Source organism: Pocillopora damicornis, chromosome 3 (assembly GCF_964200805.1).
Source record: "Pocillopora damicornis chromosome 3, jaPocDami1.2, whole genome shotgun sequence".
NCBI classification, from domain to species: Eukaryota; Metazoa; Cnidaria; class Anthozoa; order Scleractinia; family Pocilloporidae; genus Pocillopora; species Pocillopora damicornis.
Genome location: NC_142672.1, coordinates 29810658 through 29829885, shown reverse-complemented (window position 1 = coordinate 29829885; position 19228 = coordinate 29810658). Strand labels below are relative to the sequence as shown.

The following is a 19228-nucleotide window of genomic DNA, read 5'->3' as shown; positions in this document are numbered from 1 at the left end:
AAGCGTTTTTAACCTGCACACAGGCAGTGGTCGATCGACTCAAACGTGTGTGATTTATTCATAACATCCATAACATCATATTATGATTTATTCATAACATCCGAATTTCCAAGAAGAATCTGGAAAAAGATCCCTGTGGACATTCTGGTGAATACCAAAGGTTCATAAAAATAGCAGTGTCTGATGAAAAATGTCCTGTAAATCTGTGATCGACGTTTTCGATAAATACGGACGTGAGGAACATGCATAATGCGTCTGACTTGACAGGTATACTAAATTTAACGTAACAAACCAAAATCGAAGAGGGCGTCAAGTAATTGTTACCTTAATTTGGGACTGCACTGCAAATCTCCTCTTCTTAACAGTTCCATCAGGACAACGAAGGGCAACAGTTATTACCTGATAAAATAAAAGTAAACATTGCTTATAAGCCTTTCATTTTTGTTAATGAAGATATTTTGGTTAAAACTTCTAAGAACAACAAGCTCATGCTGTTACCCCATTCTCCTTAGGATATGGCTCTTCAGGCAACTGTAATAAAGTAAAATAAATCATCTGTAATTTTTTTTAGGTTAACACATGTGCACCTATGTTGCAAATGAAAATAAGGGAAAATGTAACCTACACCTGATATCCATGAACTATACAAATATCACAAAAAATTTGAATACAATTAAACAAACGAACCAAATGTGTGTCAAAAAATACACAGAGTCTGGTGTAACAATGTCCTAAATTAGATGAAGTCATGCAGTTGTAATTACAGTATAAACTGCAGGTACATTTTTATAATAAGACAAAAACTTTGTTCTCTAAATTTCCCTGAATAACTCAATAAGGTTACAAGACTAAAGGAAATGATCCCCAACCAAAGAGGCCCTTGATTCTAAAACAAATTCCCCTTGTCAGTACCTTGGGAAATTTATAGGGAAGAATATGGAGAATGCGTATAGTGATGTTAGGATGTAAAGGGTTAATGTTACACTTCTTCATGTGGTACGTTAAGAACAGCATAAACATAATTACCTCACAACTCTGTCTGTTTCTCCTTTGACGCACAGAATCTGTCTCAGTCTGTTCTTTTCTAGACATGCACCCATTGTCAGTGAAGTTTGAAGTACCATCATTATGTGGAATCTCTTCTGTGTTTGTTCCTTCTTCTGAGCTGGGATCTTCATGCAGCAAAAACTCTTGGGATAAAAAGTCTTCTTCAGCTTGTTCTTCAACATGTCCCTTCTGATCAAGCAAAAAGCAATTTTGGGAAAAAATTACTGTCACTGTAGTCTTTAAGGGGATTAACCTCAACAATTCAACACTTTTTAAAGATAATAACAACAAAAGCAACTTAGCTTAAACCACAGACTTAATCATACATAGAAATTTTGTTAAGAGTCACTCAGGCCATGCACTTTTTATTACATCCACTCTGGTAAACCAAGCCTTTAAGAGTTTAAGACTCATGCTGAAAATTCATATTTGAACTTGTTTGAATACTTTTAATATAAACCTCTATTCTTTTTATTATAATTCTACTTTGTGTATTCAAAAATACACTCAAAACATATGGAGTTTAAAAAACCTTTTAACATACAGCTGTAATGCACATAAAACTCAACTGGCAAATCTTACCCCTAATCTTTGACCCTTTCTTCTCCACCTGCTGTCAAACTTGTAGAACTCTGCCTCTCTTTTTGCTTTAAGAATCTCTTCTCTTGGATCTAAAATGTTCTCTCTATAGACGTCAACCTAGAGAAATTCAAATGTCTCTCAATTAGCTTTGTGGATGCAAGTGTAAATGTAGAAAAGAACACAATATTAATCCAATGGACACTAGAATGCAGCAATTTAACACAATTTTAGTGAAACTAAACTATAAATTGCTACCTATTGAAGTTTCATTCTAACAAGCTTTGTTTAATATGTTCAAGTTTGATTCAGCTCAGTGGTTGATGGGGAATGTTCCACTGTAGTATGATAGAGTTTGCTTTCGAGAAATTATTGTTGTCAATGTTTCCTCCCACTATATTTTTTATTTTCATCTCTGCCACCACGCCATTTGTTATGTTCATATTAATTTACCTTATTATCTTGCAGGAATTGTTTCATTTCCAACGCTCTTTGCCTTCTTTCTTTCAGTTCCGTTTCAGAATATTTTACTAATAAAGACAAAACATGCGCAAATAATTCTATGGAAATCTACTCATAATTTTAGTATTATTGAGGATATCAACCGTGTTTTAAAGGAATTACACTAACTGTTGCAAGTGATTCAGTAAGTTTAAAATAAACAGCTTAACGGGTGCTTAAATCGCATTAATTACGATTTCAACACCTGGCAAATGAGCAACAAAAATAGTCATATGTAGCATCAGCCATGCCACGAAAAAAATTACGGATATTTTGTTGGGATACATCCAATCCCATCTAGGATACAATGAAACTTGACCATGAGCACGCTTTGTTGGCAAACTGATCTTGAGACAGTTGATCACATAAACAGATATTCACGTTTGTACACGTAGGATACCTTGACTGGTCTGTTGTTCGTCGGGAGAATTATGGAAAAATTTTCCCAACAAAATACTAATCGGCGAGCCAAACAAATGCATTAGGAAGGTCAGGAACCCAAAGCCGATGAACATCCATAAGAGAATCATTTTTAGAGTAATTGCGTTAAGTCCACCCCACACAGCCAGTCCTAAGACACCACAACCAGCGATTAGGACTATCCATGTTTTGTCGAACGCCATATTGTTGACAAATTAAAGGAGCCTGGAGAGAAGACAAGTTTCCAAGCTCACTCAAGCTCACCTCTTAGGAGACCGGTGGAGAGAGTCTCGTTTCCGTGTTTAATGTCATTATCTCAACATGGCGACTCTAAGCAGAGTGTTGAGGAAAAGTTTGTTGAAAAATTCACTTTTTCAAGCCTCTAAATGTTTAGGAATTCGAAATTTTTCGGTGGATGTAGACGATAATGTATCAGGGATCACATCTGAGCAAAAACAGGTGCGTTTTAAAACATTTGTTGCCATCAAAACACCGTTCGTTGGTAACCACGTCTTTTCTTGCGTGTAAAGTCGTTCGATCTTACGCAATACTTGACACACCTCCGACACACCTCCAGCCTCTGCTCTCAAGCCTGATTTCCTCAAGGTTGAAAAATCTCTTACGATCTTATGTTTTTCTGTTTTTCGGTGGATAAAACAAATTCGCCAACCTTCTCGTTTCTGGCAATTGCTCAAGAAAAAATTTTGAGGTACATGTGTATGCAGAAAATATATTCGTTCCCTCTGGTCGTTTTGGTCACTCACAAAGCTTCCTACCCTAAATCGGTTAAATTCCAGAAAAGCAAACAATTTAAAAATGGTAGTTAGGTGATATCCTGCACCATTAAAGGGAGACAGCCGAAAAAGGACAAAAAACACAATCTAACTTATTGTGTTAAATGCCAATATCAAATAGCTTTATGATCTTTGATCAGCGTGGGCAGAAGTTTCTCAGGACATACACGTAGTAAAACGTTCACTGAGGCAACGAAAACAATTCTACCACATTGGAGTATGAATTTGATATTTTCTCGAACAATGCTTCATTTTGTTTTAGAAATGAACAATGTTTTTAGACTCGTTATTTGAACACCTGTTAATTCTGATCAACATCTTCATGGTGTTGTTATAAACGAACAGTACTTTAGTGAGAAAGGTTTCTCAACTTTATTACCTATTTACAGTCTTTAAGTCTAATCTTTAAATTATTTGTCTTTTCAGTCAACATGACTCTTGATTTCAGGCAACACACTTTGTGTTTACATCAGTTAAAACAAATAAATTCCATATTGCTGCAGGTCTGTACAGTAATAGGTCACAGAAGATGTCAAAATGTGGTAAGAACATCAGTGGGTAAAATTTCCTCACAGCCCCATACTACATTATGCATTCAGTTCTTGGATAGAGAAAACAATGACAAAAACAATACACTGCCACTGGGAAAATAGATTTGTTTGACAATAGTATGGCGCTGTGCGGAAATTTTACCCATCAGTGACATATGTGTACTTGGCCACATCATGTGTGCCCCTTTTTTGTTCTTATCACATTTTAACATCATTTGTGATCTACTGTGGAACAGAAATGCAGCAACATGGAATCTATATGTTAATTACAGAGTGGATCATATTACTCAGAGAAAAGAAGTGAGAGGTTGTTCCCTCACTCCAAAAAGGAATAGAAATTTTACGACAGCCAGAGTCCTTGGTTTTTTACATGTAGCTGAAATTCATGCAGCCTGTAAACAAGTTTCTTATATAATCATGGAAATATAAGCTATATGAAACTGTTATATTCTTTCCAACAGTTAAGAGAGACAGTCAGCAACTTCTGTCACAAGGAATTAGCCCCATATGCTGATCAAATTGATAAAGAAAATAACTTTTTACAGTTAAGGGTAAGTTTGCCAGTGAGAAGACCATCTACTTATCTATGTGATTTTATGATTTGTATTTTGTCTATACAGTTAATTCTTTCTAAAAGTGGCACCCCAAGACGAGTGTTTATATGAAGGATGGAACTTTTCTTTTAGTTGGTTAATCAAGTTGATGAGGCAAATGAATTGCTACAGTAAATTTTGAAAAGATAATCATAGCTACTGCAGATTACCTTAAAAGGGAAACCTCCATTCCATCTTTAATTATTTTTAAGTGTCAAAGGTTTTCATACATTATACCTATAACTATGGAAATAGAAGTTACTGTACTTAAAATGAGTAATGAGTACTTCAGCACTGTAAATGTTCAATACAATTATTTATTTTTCAATTTCCAGGATTTCTGGAAAAATCTTGGCCACTTAGGACTTTTAGGAATAACAGTCCCAGGTTTGTAACTCCTAATTTGCCTGTTATGTAGTAGTTATAATAAAGAAGTTGATCATGCCAAGACACCTTTGCCACTTGAAATAGCTCTCTGTTGAGTTTTATCAACTGACCTTTAAAGCAATCTATATATTTGACCCTTTTGAAGAGCAGCAAATTCTGTGCAAATTACTCCAATGTGTTGGACAAAACAACCCTCCTGACATTTCAAAATTATGATTTACCAGGTTTACATTCACTCTTAAGAAAGGTCAAGTTAGTAATCAAGGTTAACAACTCACCTGACCAGAGCCTATTCCAGTTTTCATGAATTGCAGCACAGCGTTTTGTCAGGCTACCCCAAACAGTTCAGCAGTACCTATTATAGTACTATTGAGATAGGCACTGTGAGAGTTGAACTGTAAGTGTCTTGTCCAAGAACACAATGAGACCCCCAGGTCTTGAAGCTAGACATCTCAAGTGTGAATCCATGAGTGTGCTAGCTGTTTATTAAGGCCGTTACATTAGTTTCCCCCATGGGAATTGTCAACCTGACACTTCCTGTTATTGCCACCAAAAAGAGTTGTCTATTTCCTTTCAGGAAGGCAGCAATTTTTTTTTGTAGTTATTAGTATAACATTATCATACATTTCCTCGTAATTTTATTGATACTGTATGAGTGAGCTCTTGCATTCAGCAAAAGTTAAGGCTTCCCCTTTTGTGTTCAAGGTTTTATTTATGATAAGTCATTTTATTTGTGTAATTTTATCTCAGAACACCTTGGTGGATCTGGCCTTGGATATTTGGACCACTGCATTATTATGGAAGAGATGAGCAGATACTCTGCAGCAATTGCTCTCAGTTATGGAGCACACTCTAATCTGTGCGTCAATCAAATTTACAGAAATGGTAGTGATACTCAAAAAGAAAAATACTTGCCTAAGGTTTGTTGTGAATGAAAGAGATGGTTAATTTATGTATTAAACATCTTGTAAATTGGAAGAATGCTTAAATAATTAAGGGTTAATTAAGATGCACTTCATGAACTAGTTATACATGTTAGAGCTAATTTCAACAAATCCCACTTGGTCTTTTAAGAATAATTTCTCGTCATAAAAATCATGAATTAGAATAAGGTCATGCTTTTAACATGCAATAATCTCTATTTACCTAAAAGTTACTCTTAAATGTTCATGGAAAATATTTCAACCCAACATGAAAGTATTAATTTTTAGTCAACAATTGAAAAGTTTTGTCACAAAAATTCAGGAATCTTATTTCAAATCATCATCATCATCAATTCATTTTACTAAGTTTCTACTCATTTTATTTATTTGCCTATTTCATTATTATTATAATTTCCAATGTCTCTCAGTTGTTGAGTGGTGAACACATAGGTGCCTTAGCCATGAGTGAGACAACAGCAGGATCTGATGTTGTGGCCATGAAAATTAAAGCAGACAAGAAAGGTTATAATTGTTTTTTGTTTGTGTGCTTTTGTTTGTGTGTGTTATTAGCAGTACATATGCATGTAGCCATATTTTTATGGAAAGCCTTAATGTCTCCTGCAATAAGACATCTTGATCTAATGTGCTCATTCCCATTACCTGTGAGAACTGTGTGCAAAATAGGTGTCTCGTTGAAGATTAACTGCAGGCCACAAATCAAATTTTTATTGGATCTGAAACTTTGTAACAATTATATATTGTGGGTTGATGATGCAGTCAGTTATAGAGGAACTTGTACGCAGTTAAAAGCATTTCTCAAAAAGAAATAAATATAAAACTTACATGTAATTTAAACTTAAATAACCACCCATTGTAGTTGGAGCTGATCAGACTAGGAAATAATGTTTTGATTAAAAAACAAAAGATTTAAATGAAAATTTTTTGTATCCTTTTAAGTAGATAGTATGCTATATATACTCGTAATAGAACGGGTGCAACCCTTACTGTTTCCTTCAAGTTGAGACTGGACTGAAGGATATTTTTGAGTATGCTGCGTATTTTGTGGTTACAGATGAATTCATTGCATTTCATCAGAGTTCTATGTTATTGGAACTCAGGAAAGCTCAACTCGCACCAATGTTTGTAATATTGTTATGTGAAAAATGAAACACTATAAGAAAACAATTTACTGATAGATCTTTAATTTAGGGGATTATTATGTTCTAAATGGAACTAAGATGTGGATTACTAATGGACCTGATGCTGAAGTCCTGGTAGTTTATGCCAAAACTGATCCCAGTAATCCTAAGCCACAACATGGAATAACTTGCTTTTTAATTGAAAAGGTACTCTTGAAAATTTTTCATTGATTAATTGCTGAACCAATTAAGAATTGACTGTTATTGAGCTTCCTTCAATGACATTAAAATTGCATGACAATATTTTTCATGGAAAAGTTTAATGACATTCATTTGCAAAAGCAAAAAAAAACTTTTTTTTCTTGGAGAAAACATGATCCAGCTGACTACTCTGACTCTCTCTCTCCATGTTTACACACTTCTAGGGTATGGAAGGTTTTACAACAAGTCCTAAGCTGGACAAACTCGGAATGCGAGGATCCAACACTTGTGAATTGGTATTCGAGGATTGTAAAGTTCCAGGTAGCATATTATAATTTGTGAAAATTTTCTCCCATGGTGCATGTCATAAGTTGAATATAATTTTATTAACATTATGTGCTATTATGTTAATTTTAAGCTGCAAATGTAATGGGAGGTGAAGGAAAAGGTGTTTATGTTCTAATGAGTGGTTTGGATTTGGAGAGACTTGTGCTGGCAGCTGGACCTGTAGGGTAGGTTTTTAAAACTACAGTTCTGTATAAACTGGTGTTATTCTTCAAATGGCAAGTTTCCACCATGTTTGAAAACAGGGTAGCTGGTGAAAACTATTTTAACGTGAAGAAAGAAAATATCGCCAGAAACAGGCTTTCATGGTAACCATGTATCAACCTCTATTAGTTGGCAACTATTTTCAGCATTTGGAACATTGTCTTCTCAAACTGAGCATGATTTTTTACATAGGTCAGTAGAAGCCATTGTTATGTGTGTATGATATAGGGAAAGAATAATGAATGATTACTGCAAAAAATAGAGTATTACAGTTATTATAACATTTTGACTTGTGTTCAAAATATTTTCCATCAGCTGAGAGGTAAACGAAAGAATTATAAGTGAAAACCTTAATTTGAGTGTCAGTGTGACACTAAACAGCCCTGACCAGAACCAAAGATTGCCTCGAAAACATTGACATTTAGCATCTGAAAAGTTAAAGGGTAATTCTTAAATTTTGAATAAAAAATGATAAGCATATATTGCAATAGACAACAGTGCCACTGTTGTCACCTGACATGAGTGAAGCGAGACCCTGTGTGTCGGTCTGCAATCACCCTCTGTATCAACTGTTGTACTGCTAAGGTGTATCAAGTTTAAGCCATATATTTTCGGACCCCTAGGGTGATGCAGGCATGTCTGGACGTTGCATTCCCTTATGCTCATCTACGAGAGAGTTTTGGAAAGAAAATAGGTGAACATCAGGTAAGGCTGAATGTCAAGAATATGGTCTTATAATGCACAGATATTAATCTCTCCAACTGCATGCTTTTAATCGATGACACCACTGCCTCCTTGTGCTTTAGCAGAGCGTGAGTGCCATAGGCGACTATCTTTTATCTTAATGGACTTGCATAACTTTACTATTATGAAAGGTTTTGTGGCACGCACGATATCCGTGACAAAAGCCTTCAGGAAACCCAGTGTTTCTTCTACGAGTACAGCTTTGAAACGGTGGCAGAGTGGTTTACAGATTCATCCATGTTGTCCTTTACACATTTTTTTTCTTTTCAGTTAATTCAAGCCAAGATGGCAGACATGTACACGCGCCTGAGCGCATGTCGCACCTATGTTTATTCAGTAGCTCGTGCGTGCGATACTGGGCATGTTAACTCCAAGGTACATGTACAACTATATTCAAGAGGTAGATCTCGTGTTTCATGAGTGTTCAGTAGCATTTTTATGCAGACACAACATACGTATAAGTACAGAATGAGAACTAAATGTCGTTCAAGGTTTTCAAATGTACGGTACAAATTAGTTATTGCCTTGTTTTGACACCTTGCAAAACAACCCGTGTGAAGTTGGTGGAGGCCTCCAAATATTACATGTAGTTCAGAAAGATAGAAAAACACACCACATAATCCTTGTATCTAAACTATGTACCTTTCTTGTTTCCAGGACTGTGCCGGTGTGATTCTTTATGCTGCTGAAAATGCAACTCAAGTTGCATTGGACGCCATTCAAATTCTGGGTAAGTCTTTTTCTCTCTATCTCTCTCTCGCCTCTCCGGTTAAATTGAATAATTAGTTTGCTACCTTTCCTTTTTTTTTTTTTTCTTTCGGGTAACCTGTGGCGGAAGTCTCTATTTAAACGCAAGTACACAGAGCACAGATCTAGCATTTAAAAATTATGCAACACACCACGCTGGCTAGCAGCTTCATGACAAGAGCTACCGATGCAATGAGTTCTTGAGGACCAGAAGTTGCCTTGGTCTTAACTGAACAGAGAACGTGTCTTGTTTCTTTGACGATTTTCGGTTTATTATTCCATGTTGTTACGCTTTTCCCATGCAGGTGGAAATGGCTACATAAACGACTACCCAACGGGACGATTTCTACGAGACGCGAAGTTGTACGAGATTGGCGCCGGCACAAGTGAAATTAGAAGATGGCTAATAGGAGAGAAAATCAACTCACAGTTCCTTTAATTTCTCTCAACTATAATATATTACAGATCTGCTCTCAAAAAACCTGCGCCGGGATTATCTCTAATTTATGAAAGAACAACGCGTAGAAGAAGGAGTGATGAGCACATAACCTTCGAGAAAACGTGAATAGCCTAATCGTATTTAAAATTATATATATTTTTGTTTTTTGGTGGAATTGAACTGAGTCCTTTTAAAAGTATTTAAGTATCTTTTTCAAGATTAATTCTTAGTCTTTGGCATGTAGAGTACTGGTGTCATAGGCTTGGTCGTGAATTTTTAACAGAGGATTCAACACTAGTGTTCTATTACAAATAGGAAAAACATCTGGAGTTTCTTATTCTTTATACCTTGGGGGGGTTACATACCACGATATCCAAAGCTCGCTACACGACTACCTGACAATATTCTGGCCAGCCCAATAGAGCGGCCTAAATTTCAAAGATAGAAAGATGTAAAGGGGTGAGCTTAAAGTGAGCACCTGTTCCTGCGATTCAACGGAGCATTGTAACGGAAGATGGTACAAAAGCCAATCACAAGAGACTCAAAGAACTAGCACGGCAAAGGCGTACCTGATTTTTTAATTTCTCCAATGAACATAGCTATGCAATGAATGACAAACTTAGCACAAGGCCCTTAAGGAACTGTTTCATCTGTTGTCATGGAAGATGAAAGAAGGATCCTGAAGTCTCTGCGTGACATCAAGGACCTGCTGGACCGTTTTAATCCAAGCCTTACCACCAAATTTAGTATCAAAAGTCTTCCAACGCTTGTTGTCGAAAACACATTTTCAGAAATGAGAAGTGGTGCCTTTGACATGTCCCTACAGCTTGAATTCGATTACAGATTCAGCAGGGCAATCAAAGAACGATTGAAGAGGCAATGTTTTACACCATTTGCTTACTTCACAGCTCCCAAGTCCTATTACCCACAGGTTTTCACCACCACATATTACAATGATTTACCCAAGTTATGCCCTCCAAAGGCACACAAACTATCTGAAAAGCAGGTGAGTGAAATGAGGAACTGGAGAGCAATGTTTGGTCAGAGTGTCCTCCAGAAAACAGTGCAAAACATGACAACAAAGGACAATCCAGGAACTCAGCTGCCCATAAATTTGTATACAGCTGACTCTCTGACTGTACAGCCCCTAGATTTCACAGTGCTGAGTGAAGCAGCAGCAGTCCCAGTGCCGCATAGGGAAACAACAGAGACTTTTTACAAACTACGCCAGATTGTCTGTGTTAAAGCTAATTCCAGTGATACTCGTCAATTGTTCATAATGGCCTGTCTGCAAGAGAATGTGAGTGTTGGCATGAAGAGGGTGAAAGCCAAAGTGTTTATTCAAGATCCTTTCAATTCAATGCTGTTCACGGAAGATGCAGAGAGATATGTCGGTGTGAGAAACGTTGTTTGTGCCCTAACCTGCTATAACTACCGTGAAGATACCTTAGAGCTTGAAGAAGGTGATCTTATCCTTCTCCTTGATGTGCTTCACCATACCAATGAAGTCTTCACTGTTGCAGAGGCAGCTGAGTCAGTTGAGATGACAGAAACGGCAGTCGATGAAGTACAGCATGAGCGGATTCCAAGGAGAAGAAAGAGGCGGTTCGAAAGTGATTTTTTTCTACTATGAATAGAAGGGTACAACAAGCAAAAGAATATGGGAAACAATAATAAACATTTTTGGGGATCAAGGGAACAGCGCAAAAATTTTCGGGATCAAGGGAACATGAGTTGAAAACATTTTTGGGAACAAGGGGTTTTATTAATGGGGAACAAGGGATAAAATCCAAAACGATTAAGGGATCAAGGGAACACGCACCCCCCAGGGAGGGGCTCATAAACGAGTGAGAATACCTTCGGTTATTTATGAAGATGAAAAAGGCAAATATTATTGTCTAAAATCTCTCTGAAAATTTTTCAGCTTCCTGTTTGTAGAAGGCAAAAGACATTTCCGAAATATTTCAGTTATCCACAGGTTTCTGGAAAAAATAAACGATAGTCATGAAAGTGCTTGAGCCTTTGGTATTTAACTCGTTATGGTGGCGTTGTGTGACTTTAGTGTGACAATTTAAACGGATCAGCTTTTCCAAAAGTGTTGGTCGAGCCTGCTATGTCTGAAAATCATCGCTTTTCATGCATTATGATGATGAATTCGTGATACGGCCTTAATTAAATGTTATAGGTAGATCATGTCATGTTGATATTTAATTCCGACCGAAATGCATATTGTAGTTATGTCGACCATCACATTATTTATCTCATCATGAATAAGAAAAAAAAAATAGACAGTCGTCAAAGAAGAGAGGGTTTGGTTTATGTCCTTCCGACGTAAAGTAAACTTACTAAGGTTAGGAAAGTGTAAAAACTGAATACTCGATATGGCGAAGAGGAGTATTAAACGCTCACTTGAACTTCTATTATTTTGCCGAAAAGTAGCTGCCTTTGGTTCGAAAAGTTCTCCAGGGCAAATTTGTTGTGTTTGATAAACTTTTTAAGGCTCTGAATAAAATTATCCCTATTTTTTCATATTATTTTTCAAACAGTAACGTATTTGCTCACATATACGATTAGGCTCCCCCTTTTACATACCAGTAATGAACCAAATGATGCTCTTTTCATCACGTTGTATACCGCTGAAAATAACAGGATGAAAACTCCATATCTAAATGAACCTTGCTGAAATGTAGTGACTTAACTAGTAACTTAACAGGAAAAAAAACCCTTTTAATTTCTATAACTTGTTTTCAGCACCAATAAGGAACGTCAACTTGACCTGATATCCAACTCTTCGGTACCCAAATTGTTTACTTATTTGTCGATCTCTAAAAGCTGCAGCAAAGCATTTGAGCTTCTTGAACCGAGAGGCCCTGGAAACCAGAAGTCTCATCACGCCTGCTTCTTTTCCGAGAATTTCCGGAAGTGCTTTTAAGTAGATTTTCTCAGAGAAGGACAGTCATGCCGCAAATAAGAAACAAGCTGTTACGTGGCTTGTACGCAGAGGCAGAATTTGACAGAGAACATGATGAAGTGAATGAGATAGAAGCAGCCGTAAGGCACCTGGTTAAGGAAATCGCGGAGACAATCAGCGAGAAAGAGTCACTTTTCAATAATACAGTCCTGCAGAGTGGAAGCTTTTATGAAGACCTCAAAGTTGAGGGACCCAATGAGTTTGATTTTATGATTTGCTTGGAGAATTTGTCGCAACCTGACGTATGTGAGGTGAAGGAGATTCCGTTTCGATCAGTTCGGGATCCAGGATATGTTCATGTTCAAGTGAAAGACTCGGACTTGCGACGTCGATGGCAGAGATACATCTCAAAGAAAGAGAACCTAAAACCTAAACCTATGCTGGAAATGTTTCAAGCTCTGGTTAACGATGCGCTTGTGGAGAAAAGAGAGCATTTTCATGAGAAGCTATCGAAAAATTTTGAGGTAGAGCTTAGAAAAATCCCTGTAACATTGAAACTCGTCTGGAATGGAACTAAGTACCAGAACTATGAAATATCGGTGGATTTAGTCCTATGCATCAGGATGGCAGGATGGCCGAACGATTCCGATGTGAACAAACGGTATAACAGATCTCATCCCAGTTACGAGATGATTCGAAATGCAACTCAAGACGGGTATCATCTCATTGCGTCTTGCATCGGAGAATCAGGAAAACCCAGGCCTTGCTGGCGCTTATCGTTTTCGAGAGCTGAGGGTATTTTGCTACAACACCTCAGCGAAATGTCACCACTCCTCGTACACAAGACAGCGGTCAAAATCTTAAAAGTTCTGCGAAAGAAAAATGAGTCTGAGCTCTGTCTTTACGAGGTGGAACCGGATTTCAGTGATCCTGATGTTGTTCTAGAATATTTAGGAGTACCCGAAAGTTCGTATGTAATCACCTGGGCTTTCCATTCATACATCTTGAAGACAATGTTTCTACACGAATGGTTTGAGTACCCCGAAGATTCTCATTGGACCCAAGAAAAACTTGCTCGACGAATCCACAGTATTCTAGAAAGAATTTTCAAAAGTCTTTCAAAGAAGGATATTAGAAGCTTTTGGTTGCCGGAGTACAAACTATTTAACTTTCGGGCAAGGCGACCAACCCGAACGAAGGCATGCGAAGACAAACTTTCTTCACTGATAACGAATTTCGCAGCCCTCACAGTTTCAAAAAGCTAGTTTCCCATGCAACCAATACAGCAATTAAATTTTTATGCATTTTTTCAAAATTTCGCAGTGGAAATAATCGAAAGAGACGAAAAATAATTGGAAATGTAACCCCAAAGATCTCCTTCGAAAAAGCATTGGTCCTGTTCTTGTTTTGATTTTCAAGTAATATTAATGATTTGCTCTGCACATAATCAGTATAATTATTCTCAAGATTACCCAGTTTAAGATACTCGATTTTATTATAACACCAGGTTAATAACTTAGTGCCTGATTTTTTAAGTGGGTCTATAAAAGAAACTTTTTTGTTAGCAGTGGCTTACGTGCAGCAAGCCTGGGTACTAAATAACAAATCGATCGCAAGTCAGACATTTTCGTTGGTTTTCCGGTTGCTAAGTTTATTAGAATGTACGCAGGAATCGAAACCATCAACAGTTAAGGAAAAACCTTTCAGTTTCTGAGAAAGACACCGTGTCGCGAATGCTTTGTTTGAATGAAAAACAGTTTGAAAAATATAGCGTTGTCATAATAACGATTTTGTCATTCAGCTGTTTGGATGTTGTCAAACTTGCTCGACGAAGACTGCCCTAGTCTAAGACATTTCATCTTACTATAACGCCAGGCTTATAGTTTTAAGTCGGGATTTCCAAGTGAGTCTCTAAAAACCTCAGAAATTTATTGCAAGGGTGAATTACGTCGCCGATCACAACAATTAAAATAGACTGGAAGTCGAGTCATTTTGCATTGTTTGATTTCAAGGTTATAAGGTTGTAGACAGGAATCAAAACTAGCGGGGAAAAGACCTTTACGTTTCGAAAGACACCTTGTCGGGAACGCTTTGTTTGAATAAAGGGAATTTTTATATGGCAAGGAAGTCCTGAGCTTGTATCCGAGCGCTTGGTTCTTACTTGGTCGGGATTCTGCGGTCATGAGCCATGTATTTTTCATTCAGCTGTCTGGATGTTGCCATCAGTGTAACAATAGAGTATTTGTTGTGTTCGTGCATATTGATGGAACTCAACATTGGGCTAAGTCACGCAAGGCTGTACCAGGGGAATTCGAAGAGAACCTGCCAATAGGTTACCTTCCCGTACCATTACTTAACTGACTGTTATAGAGCGAGAGCTATATAGCCGGGAGCAATTAGCGAAGCTCGGCATATAAATCGCAGGAAGAAGTCACAGAAATCTTCATTTGACTTGAATGTCAGTAACCTGTCTGGCAAACTCTGTCGCTGCAACTCAAATTTCTCCCAAAAAAAAATCGCACAATTCTAACTAGCTGGTTTGGATTCGTGCAACGATCGGAGTCCATCACCATCGATACTCGCAGTATCACAACAAATAATATTGCATACATGATTAGCTAAAATACTGAGACACAGTTGAACTTCATTCAAGATCCTATACATTTATCAAGCATCACACTCTGCAGAGCTTTGTACGGCCTATTGACTAGGTAATTTGTGCCGAATGGTTCTGCTTCTAAGTAGGATTAAGACATTAGTTAAGTGTGATAATTATGTGAATGTTTGCGACCCTTAAAATGATCAAAACATCGAAGGAAGATATAATGCCATCGGTGAATGCAACTAATGCAAGCCAAAGAAATTAGGAAAATAATCGTTTTCGACATGAAAATACATTTAAAAGAAAATTTGAAAAAACTTGTTTTGAAAATTAGATCGTGAATTTTTGTATAAGCGATGTTAGGTTGTTCATGCAGATGTTTGTTTGGGTACGTTTTCTAACACGAAAATTGAAAAGTTTATACTCTGGAACCCAAAAGCTGCGAATGTCTTTGTTTTTGAGACTGCTTCGAATCCTTTTTAAAATACCCTGAACTCGTTCTCCAAGCTGATCAGAGCCCCAGAGCAAATCATCTGGAAATTCACACCATTCGTGAAGAAACATCGTCTTCAGTACATACGAATGAAAGACCCACTGTATTTTATATGAGACTTCCGGATCATCTGGATCTTCGTAGAGACACAGACTGCCTTCGTGCTTCTTTCGTAAAACTTTCAGAACCTTGAGTGCCGTTTTGTGAATTAAGCTTGGATTTCGACAAATGTGCTTCAAAACAATGCCCTCGGCAACGGAGAACGATAAACGCCAGCAAGGCCTGTGTTTCCCTGCCTCTCCAATCGTTGAGGCAACGAGATGAAAACCAGCCCCAACAGCTTTTCGAAAAACTTGATACCCGGGATGGCTTCCATCCCGAAGTCTCTCTCGTACGTCTGATGCTGCTGGCCATAAATTGGGACCTTTAATGCATAAAGGGAGGTCGAGGCATATCTCATAGTTAGAATATTTTTTTCCTTTCCAGGTTAACTTGACTGTAACAGGTATCTTTCTAAGCTCAACCACGATATATTCATCAATATATCCTCTTAAATGACGCTTCTTTTTCATTACAGCTTTTTCAATGAGATCTTTGAATCTATTCAAGAGGACATCTGACTTTAGATTTCCACGTCTCGAAATGTACTGCTTCCACCGTTCGCTAACCTCCTCGTCTTCAATTTGTACATCTACGTAACCTGGATCAGGAACCTTTCGGTCAATATCTTTTATAACACAAACACCTGGTCCTGACAATTCCGTTAAACAAATCATAAAGTCAAATTCATCTGGGCCCACTGCTTTGAGACCTTCGAAATAGCTGCCGCTTGGAATTACAGTGTTCTTAAACAGCGGATCTTCGCCACCGATGTAATCGGAGACTTTTTGCACGAATCTGGTAATTTTTCTTTCGATTTCCTTTACCTCATTGTGATTCCAATCGAATTCTGCCTCCTGATAGAAACTTCGCAAGTATTTGTTGTCAAAGTGCTGCAACTGCGGCTGGTGAGTGGCCATTACTCTATGTTGCCGAGACGTATTCAATGAAATACTCCAGCTTTCGCGGAAGTACGGCTGACCAACCCCAGACTCACCACGGCCAAGTGGAAACTGGAGCCCAGGACTTTCTTGTGTAGGTGAATTACGTCGCAGAGCACAACAATTAAATAGACTGCAAGTCGAGTCAATAGTTTGATTTCACTTATACTGGTTGCCAGGTTACAAGGTTGTAAACAGGAATCAAAACTAGCGGGGAAAAAACCTTGAAGTTTCGTAAGACGCTTGTCGGGAACGCTTTGTTTGAATAGAAGGAATTATTAAATGTCAAGCAGGAGCCCATCCCCGGCTCCTGATGTCAAGGCAGTCCTGAGCTTATATCCGAGCGATTGGTTCTTACTTGGTTGGGATTCTGCCACGGAAACGATCATGAGCCATGTATTTTTCTTCGCGAAAGCCAAAAACTCACTCCTCCTTGAATATTAATTAACATTACCTTTATCCATTTATGATAAAATCGCTACGAAAAGGCAATATATGGGTTCTGAATCTATGTAGGGCAAAAGATCAGCTATGTTATTTGAATGCTTGTGACTTCCTTGAACAATTCAGACTTCACTGAATACAAGGTTATCATCGTTGGCAAAGAAAGCCACAAAGAAACAGGAAATATTCAGTTAACAATTAAGTTGGCTTTTATGGCTAAGTGATTGCCAGTTCTTCGATAAGGAGTGCAAGGAATTTTTCGCAAGATTCTGTCGCGGTCTGTTTTCTGGCAAGAAAATTAAAACGTTTGTGATCTGGAACCCAGAAACTGCGAATGTCTCGATTTTTAAGACTACGATGAATCGTAGTTAGGATGCCTCTGACTCGACTGCGAAGCTGATCTCGACCCCAAAACGAATCTTCTGGAAATTCACACCATTCGTGAAGGAACATTGTCTTCAGTGTATACGACTGAAAAGCCCAATTTTTGCCATACGAGCCGTTGTCGAAAATTTCGAACTCATAGAGGCATAACGCGTGCGCATATTTCTTTCGAAGAACTTTTAGGACCTTCAGCGTCTTTGTGTGAATTAGTCTTGGATTCTGACAGATCTTCTCCAAAACAATTCCCTCAGCAACTGAAAACGATAAACGCCAGCAAGGCCTGGGTCTTCCCGACTCTCCAATCTGTGAAGCGACGAGATGATAACCCGCGCGACGAGCTTCCTTGAAAAAGTCGTACCCTGGATGTTCTTTACGGACTCTTCTTCCTATATCCGACGCATTTGGCCATCCTCTCCTCTTGATACACAATGTTAAGTCAAAGGATATTTCATAGTTAGGGTATTTCGTTCCTTTCCATCTCAAATTAATAGTAACAGGAATCTTTCTGAGATTTACTTCAACACGTTTATCAATTTTTTCAATTAATCGACGCTTTATATTCCTTACAGCTTCCTGTATGAGGTCTCTAAACCTGTTCAAGAGGGCTTCTGGGTCCAGATTTCATCCTCGTCGTAAATTGTAACGCCGCCATCGCTGCCGAACTTCTTCGCTATCGATTTGAACATAGACGTATCCTGGATCGAGAACCGGTTGGAGTGGAATGTCTTTTATAATACAAACTCCCGGTTTAGACAAGTCGTCCAGGCAAATCATGAAGTCGAATTCATCAGGGCCCTCAGCCTTGAGATTTTCAAAGTAGCTACCAGTAGGAATAACTTTATTCTTGAAGAGCGGATCTTTGTGACCGATATATGTGGAGATTTCGTCCACCAAGTTGGTAATCCTTTCTTCGATTTCCTTTACCTCTTCGTGTTTCCCATCGAACTTTGCCTCTTTGTATAAATTTTCCAAGTATGCGTTGTTTAATCGTGTAGACTGTAACCGACGAGTTGCCATTACTACGTCGGAGTGGCGTCTCCTTCGTTGAAACCTTCTGGCTTTCTGGGAAGTATAAGTAACTAGCCCCAGATCGTCCACGGTCAAGTGAAAACTGGAAACGACTTGCATTCTAACATTCCAACAATCTCCCAGGCGATACAGTCAAATCACGTTGAGCTGATGGCCAACAGATCTGTCTATAGCTAGGTATTTAAGTTTATTAATCAATTAATTTTTTTTAGAAACCAGCTATCGAGCAGATTTTCATTGACCATGGAATCCAATCGAAATAGTTTAGCAACACAGCTTCGCGGTAATAATATTCATAACCCTACGCATGAACATAGTCATGTCGCTAGAGAAAAGCACGCGTAGAAAGCCATCCTGTCCTTGTTGAAATCTCAGTTAGTGTGCTAGTGGACCCAGAATATTAAAAAAGAGGGACCGAATCAATTAAACGCGGCAAGAACGCAAAATTAAGGCGAGTCCTATCATTTCCTCATAAGCATGCACCCCTAAGACACCAAATAGCAAGAACAAAAACTCTAACTGATAAACCAGAGGTCCCTCGCAAAAAGCAACATCTTCACGCTAAGTCTTGTATCGAATCTCGCTAGTTACTTGGTCAGAATGGCACCTTACCGGAGAAACAAACCTGCCACCATCAAAGTGTGCCCTGGTTGTTTAGGAGAGGGTTCAAACTACAGGTTCAAACTACAGCCTCTTACATCCTAGACGGAA

At 38.1% G+C, this 19228-nt stretch overlaps 5 protein-coding genes and 1 pseudogene across 5 annotated transcripts in view; 3 read left to right on the top strand and 3 right to left on the bottom strand.

Moving 5' to 3' along the window:
• LOC113681847 (UBX domain-containing protein 8) overlaps positions 1 to 2770 on the bottom strand; it is a 3544-nt gene extending 774 nt beyond the window's left edge. The window contains exons 1-6 of the mRNA XM_089201296.1: positions 2528 to 2770; positions 2080 to 2156; positions 1630 to 1746; positions 1027 to 1236; positions 499 to 531; positions 325 to 399 (exon numbers count right to left, since the gene is read on the bottom strand). Coding sequence (XP_089057422.1) covers positions 325 to 399; positions 499 to 531; positions 1027 to 1236; positions 1630 to 1746; positions 2080 to 2156; positions 2528 to 2750 — 735 coding nt within the window. The 5' untranslated portion in view covers positions 2751 to 2770. The remainder of the gene's footprint in view (positions 1 to 324; positions 400 to 498; positions 532 to 1026; positions 1237 to 1629; positions 1747 to 2079; positions 2157 to 2527) is intronic.
• Positions 2771 to 2821: 51 nt separating this feature from the next.
• LOC113681881 (isovaleryl-CoA dehydrogenase, mitochondrial) lies at positions 2822 to 9937 on the top strand. The gene is made up of 12 exons (XM_027199009.2): positions 2822 to 3006; positions 4354 to 4443; positions 4821 to 4872; positions 5623 to 5792; positions 6224 to 6317; positions 7005 to 7141; positions 7360 to 7456; positions 7554 to 7647; positions 8308 to 8389; positions 8699 to 8803; positions 9086 to 9158; positions 9481 to 9937. The coding sequence occupies exons 1-12, from the start codon at positions 2869 to 2871 to the stop codon at positions 9612 to 9614; spliced, it is 1266 nt and encodes a 421-aa protein (XP_027054810.2). The 5' UTR covers positions 2822 to 2868; the 3' UTR covers positions 9615 to 9937.
• Positions 9938 to 9964: 27 nt separating this feature from the next.
• Positions 9965 to 11627, top strand: LOC149049261 (uncharacterized). Its single transcript, XM_089201297.1, has 2 exons — positions 9965 to 10094; positions 10290 to 11627. The coding sequence occupies exon 2, from the start codon at positions 10408 to 10410 to the stop codon at positions 11245 to 11247; it is 840 nt and encodes a 279-aa protein (XP_089057423.1). The 5' UTR covers positions 9965 to 10094; positions 10290 to 10407; the 3' UTR covers positions 11248 to 11627.
• Positions 11628 to 12533: 906 nt separating this feature from the next.
• LOC113681850 (cyclic GMP-AMP synthase-like receptor) lies at positions 12534 to 14511 on the top strand. The gene has a single exon (XM_027198972.2). The coding sequence runs from the start codon at positions 12573 to 12575 to the stop codon at positions 13788 to 13790; it is 1218 nt and encodes a 405-aa protein (XP_027054773.2). The 5' UTR covers positions 12534 to 12572; the 3' UTR covers positions 13791 to 14511.
• Positions 14512 to 15139: 628 nt separating this feature from the next.
• LOC113681894 (cyclic GMP-AMP synthase-like receptor 1) lies at positions 15140 to 17212 on the bottom strand. Its single transcript, XM_027199025.2, has one exon. The coding sequence runs from the start codon at positions 16637 to 16639 to the stop codon at positions 15458 to 15460; it is 1182 nt and encodes a 393-aa protein (XP_027054826.2). The 5' UTR covers positions 16640 to 17212; the 3' UTR covers positions 15140 to 15457.
• A 108-nt stretch (positions 17213 to 17320) lies between these two features.
• On the bottom strand, positions 17321 to 18505 carry LOC113681904 (cyclic GMP-AMP synthase-like receptor; annotated as a pseudogene).
• Positions 18506 to 19228: the final 723 nt, after the last annotated feature.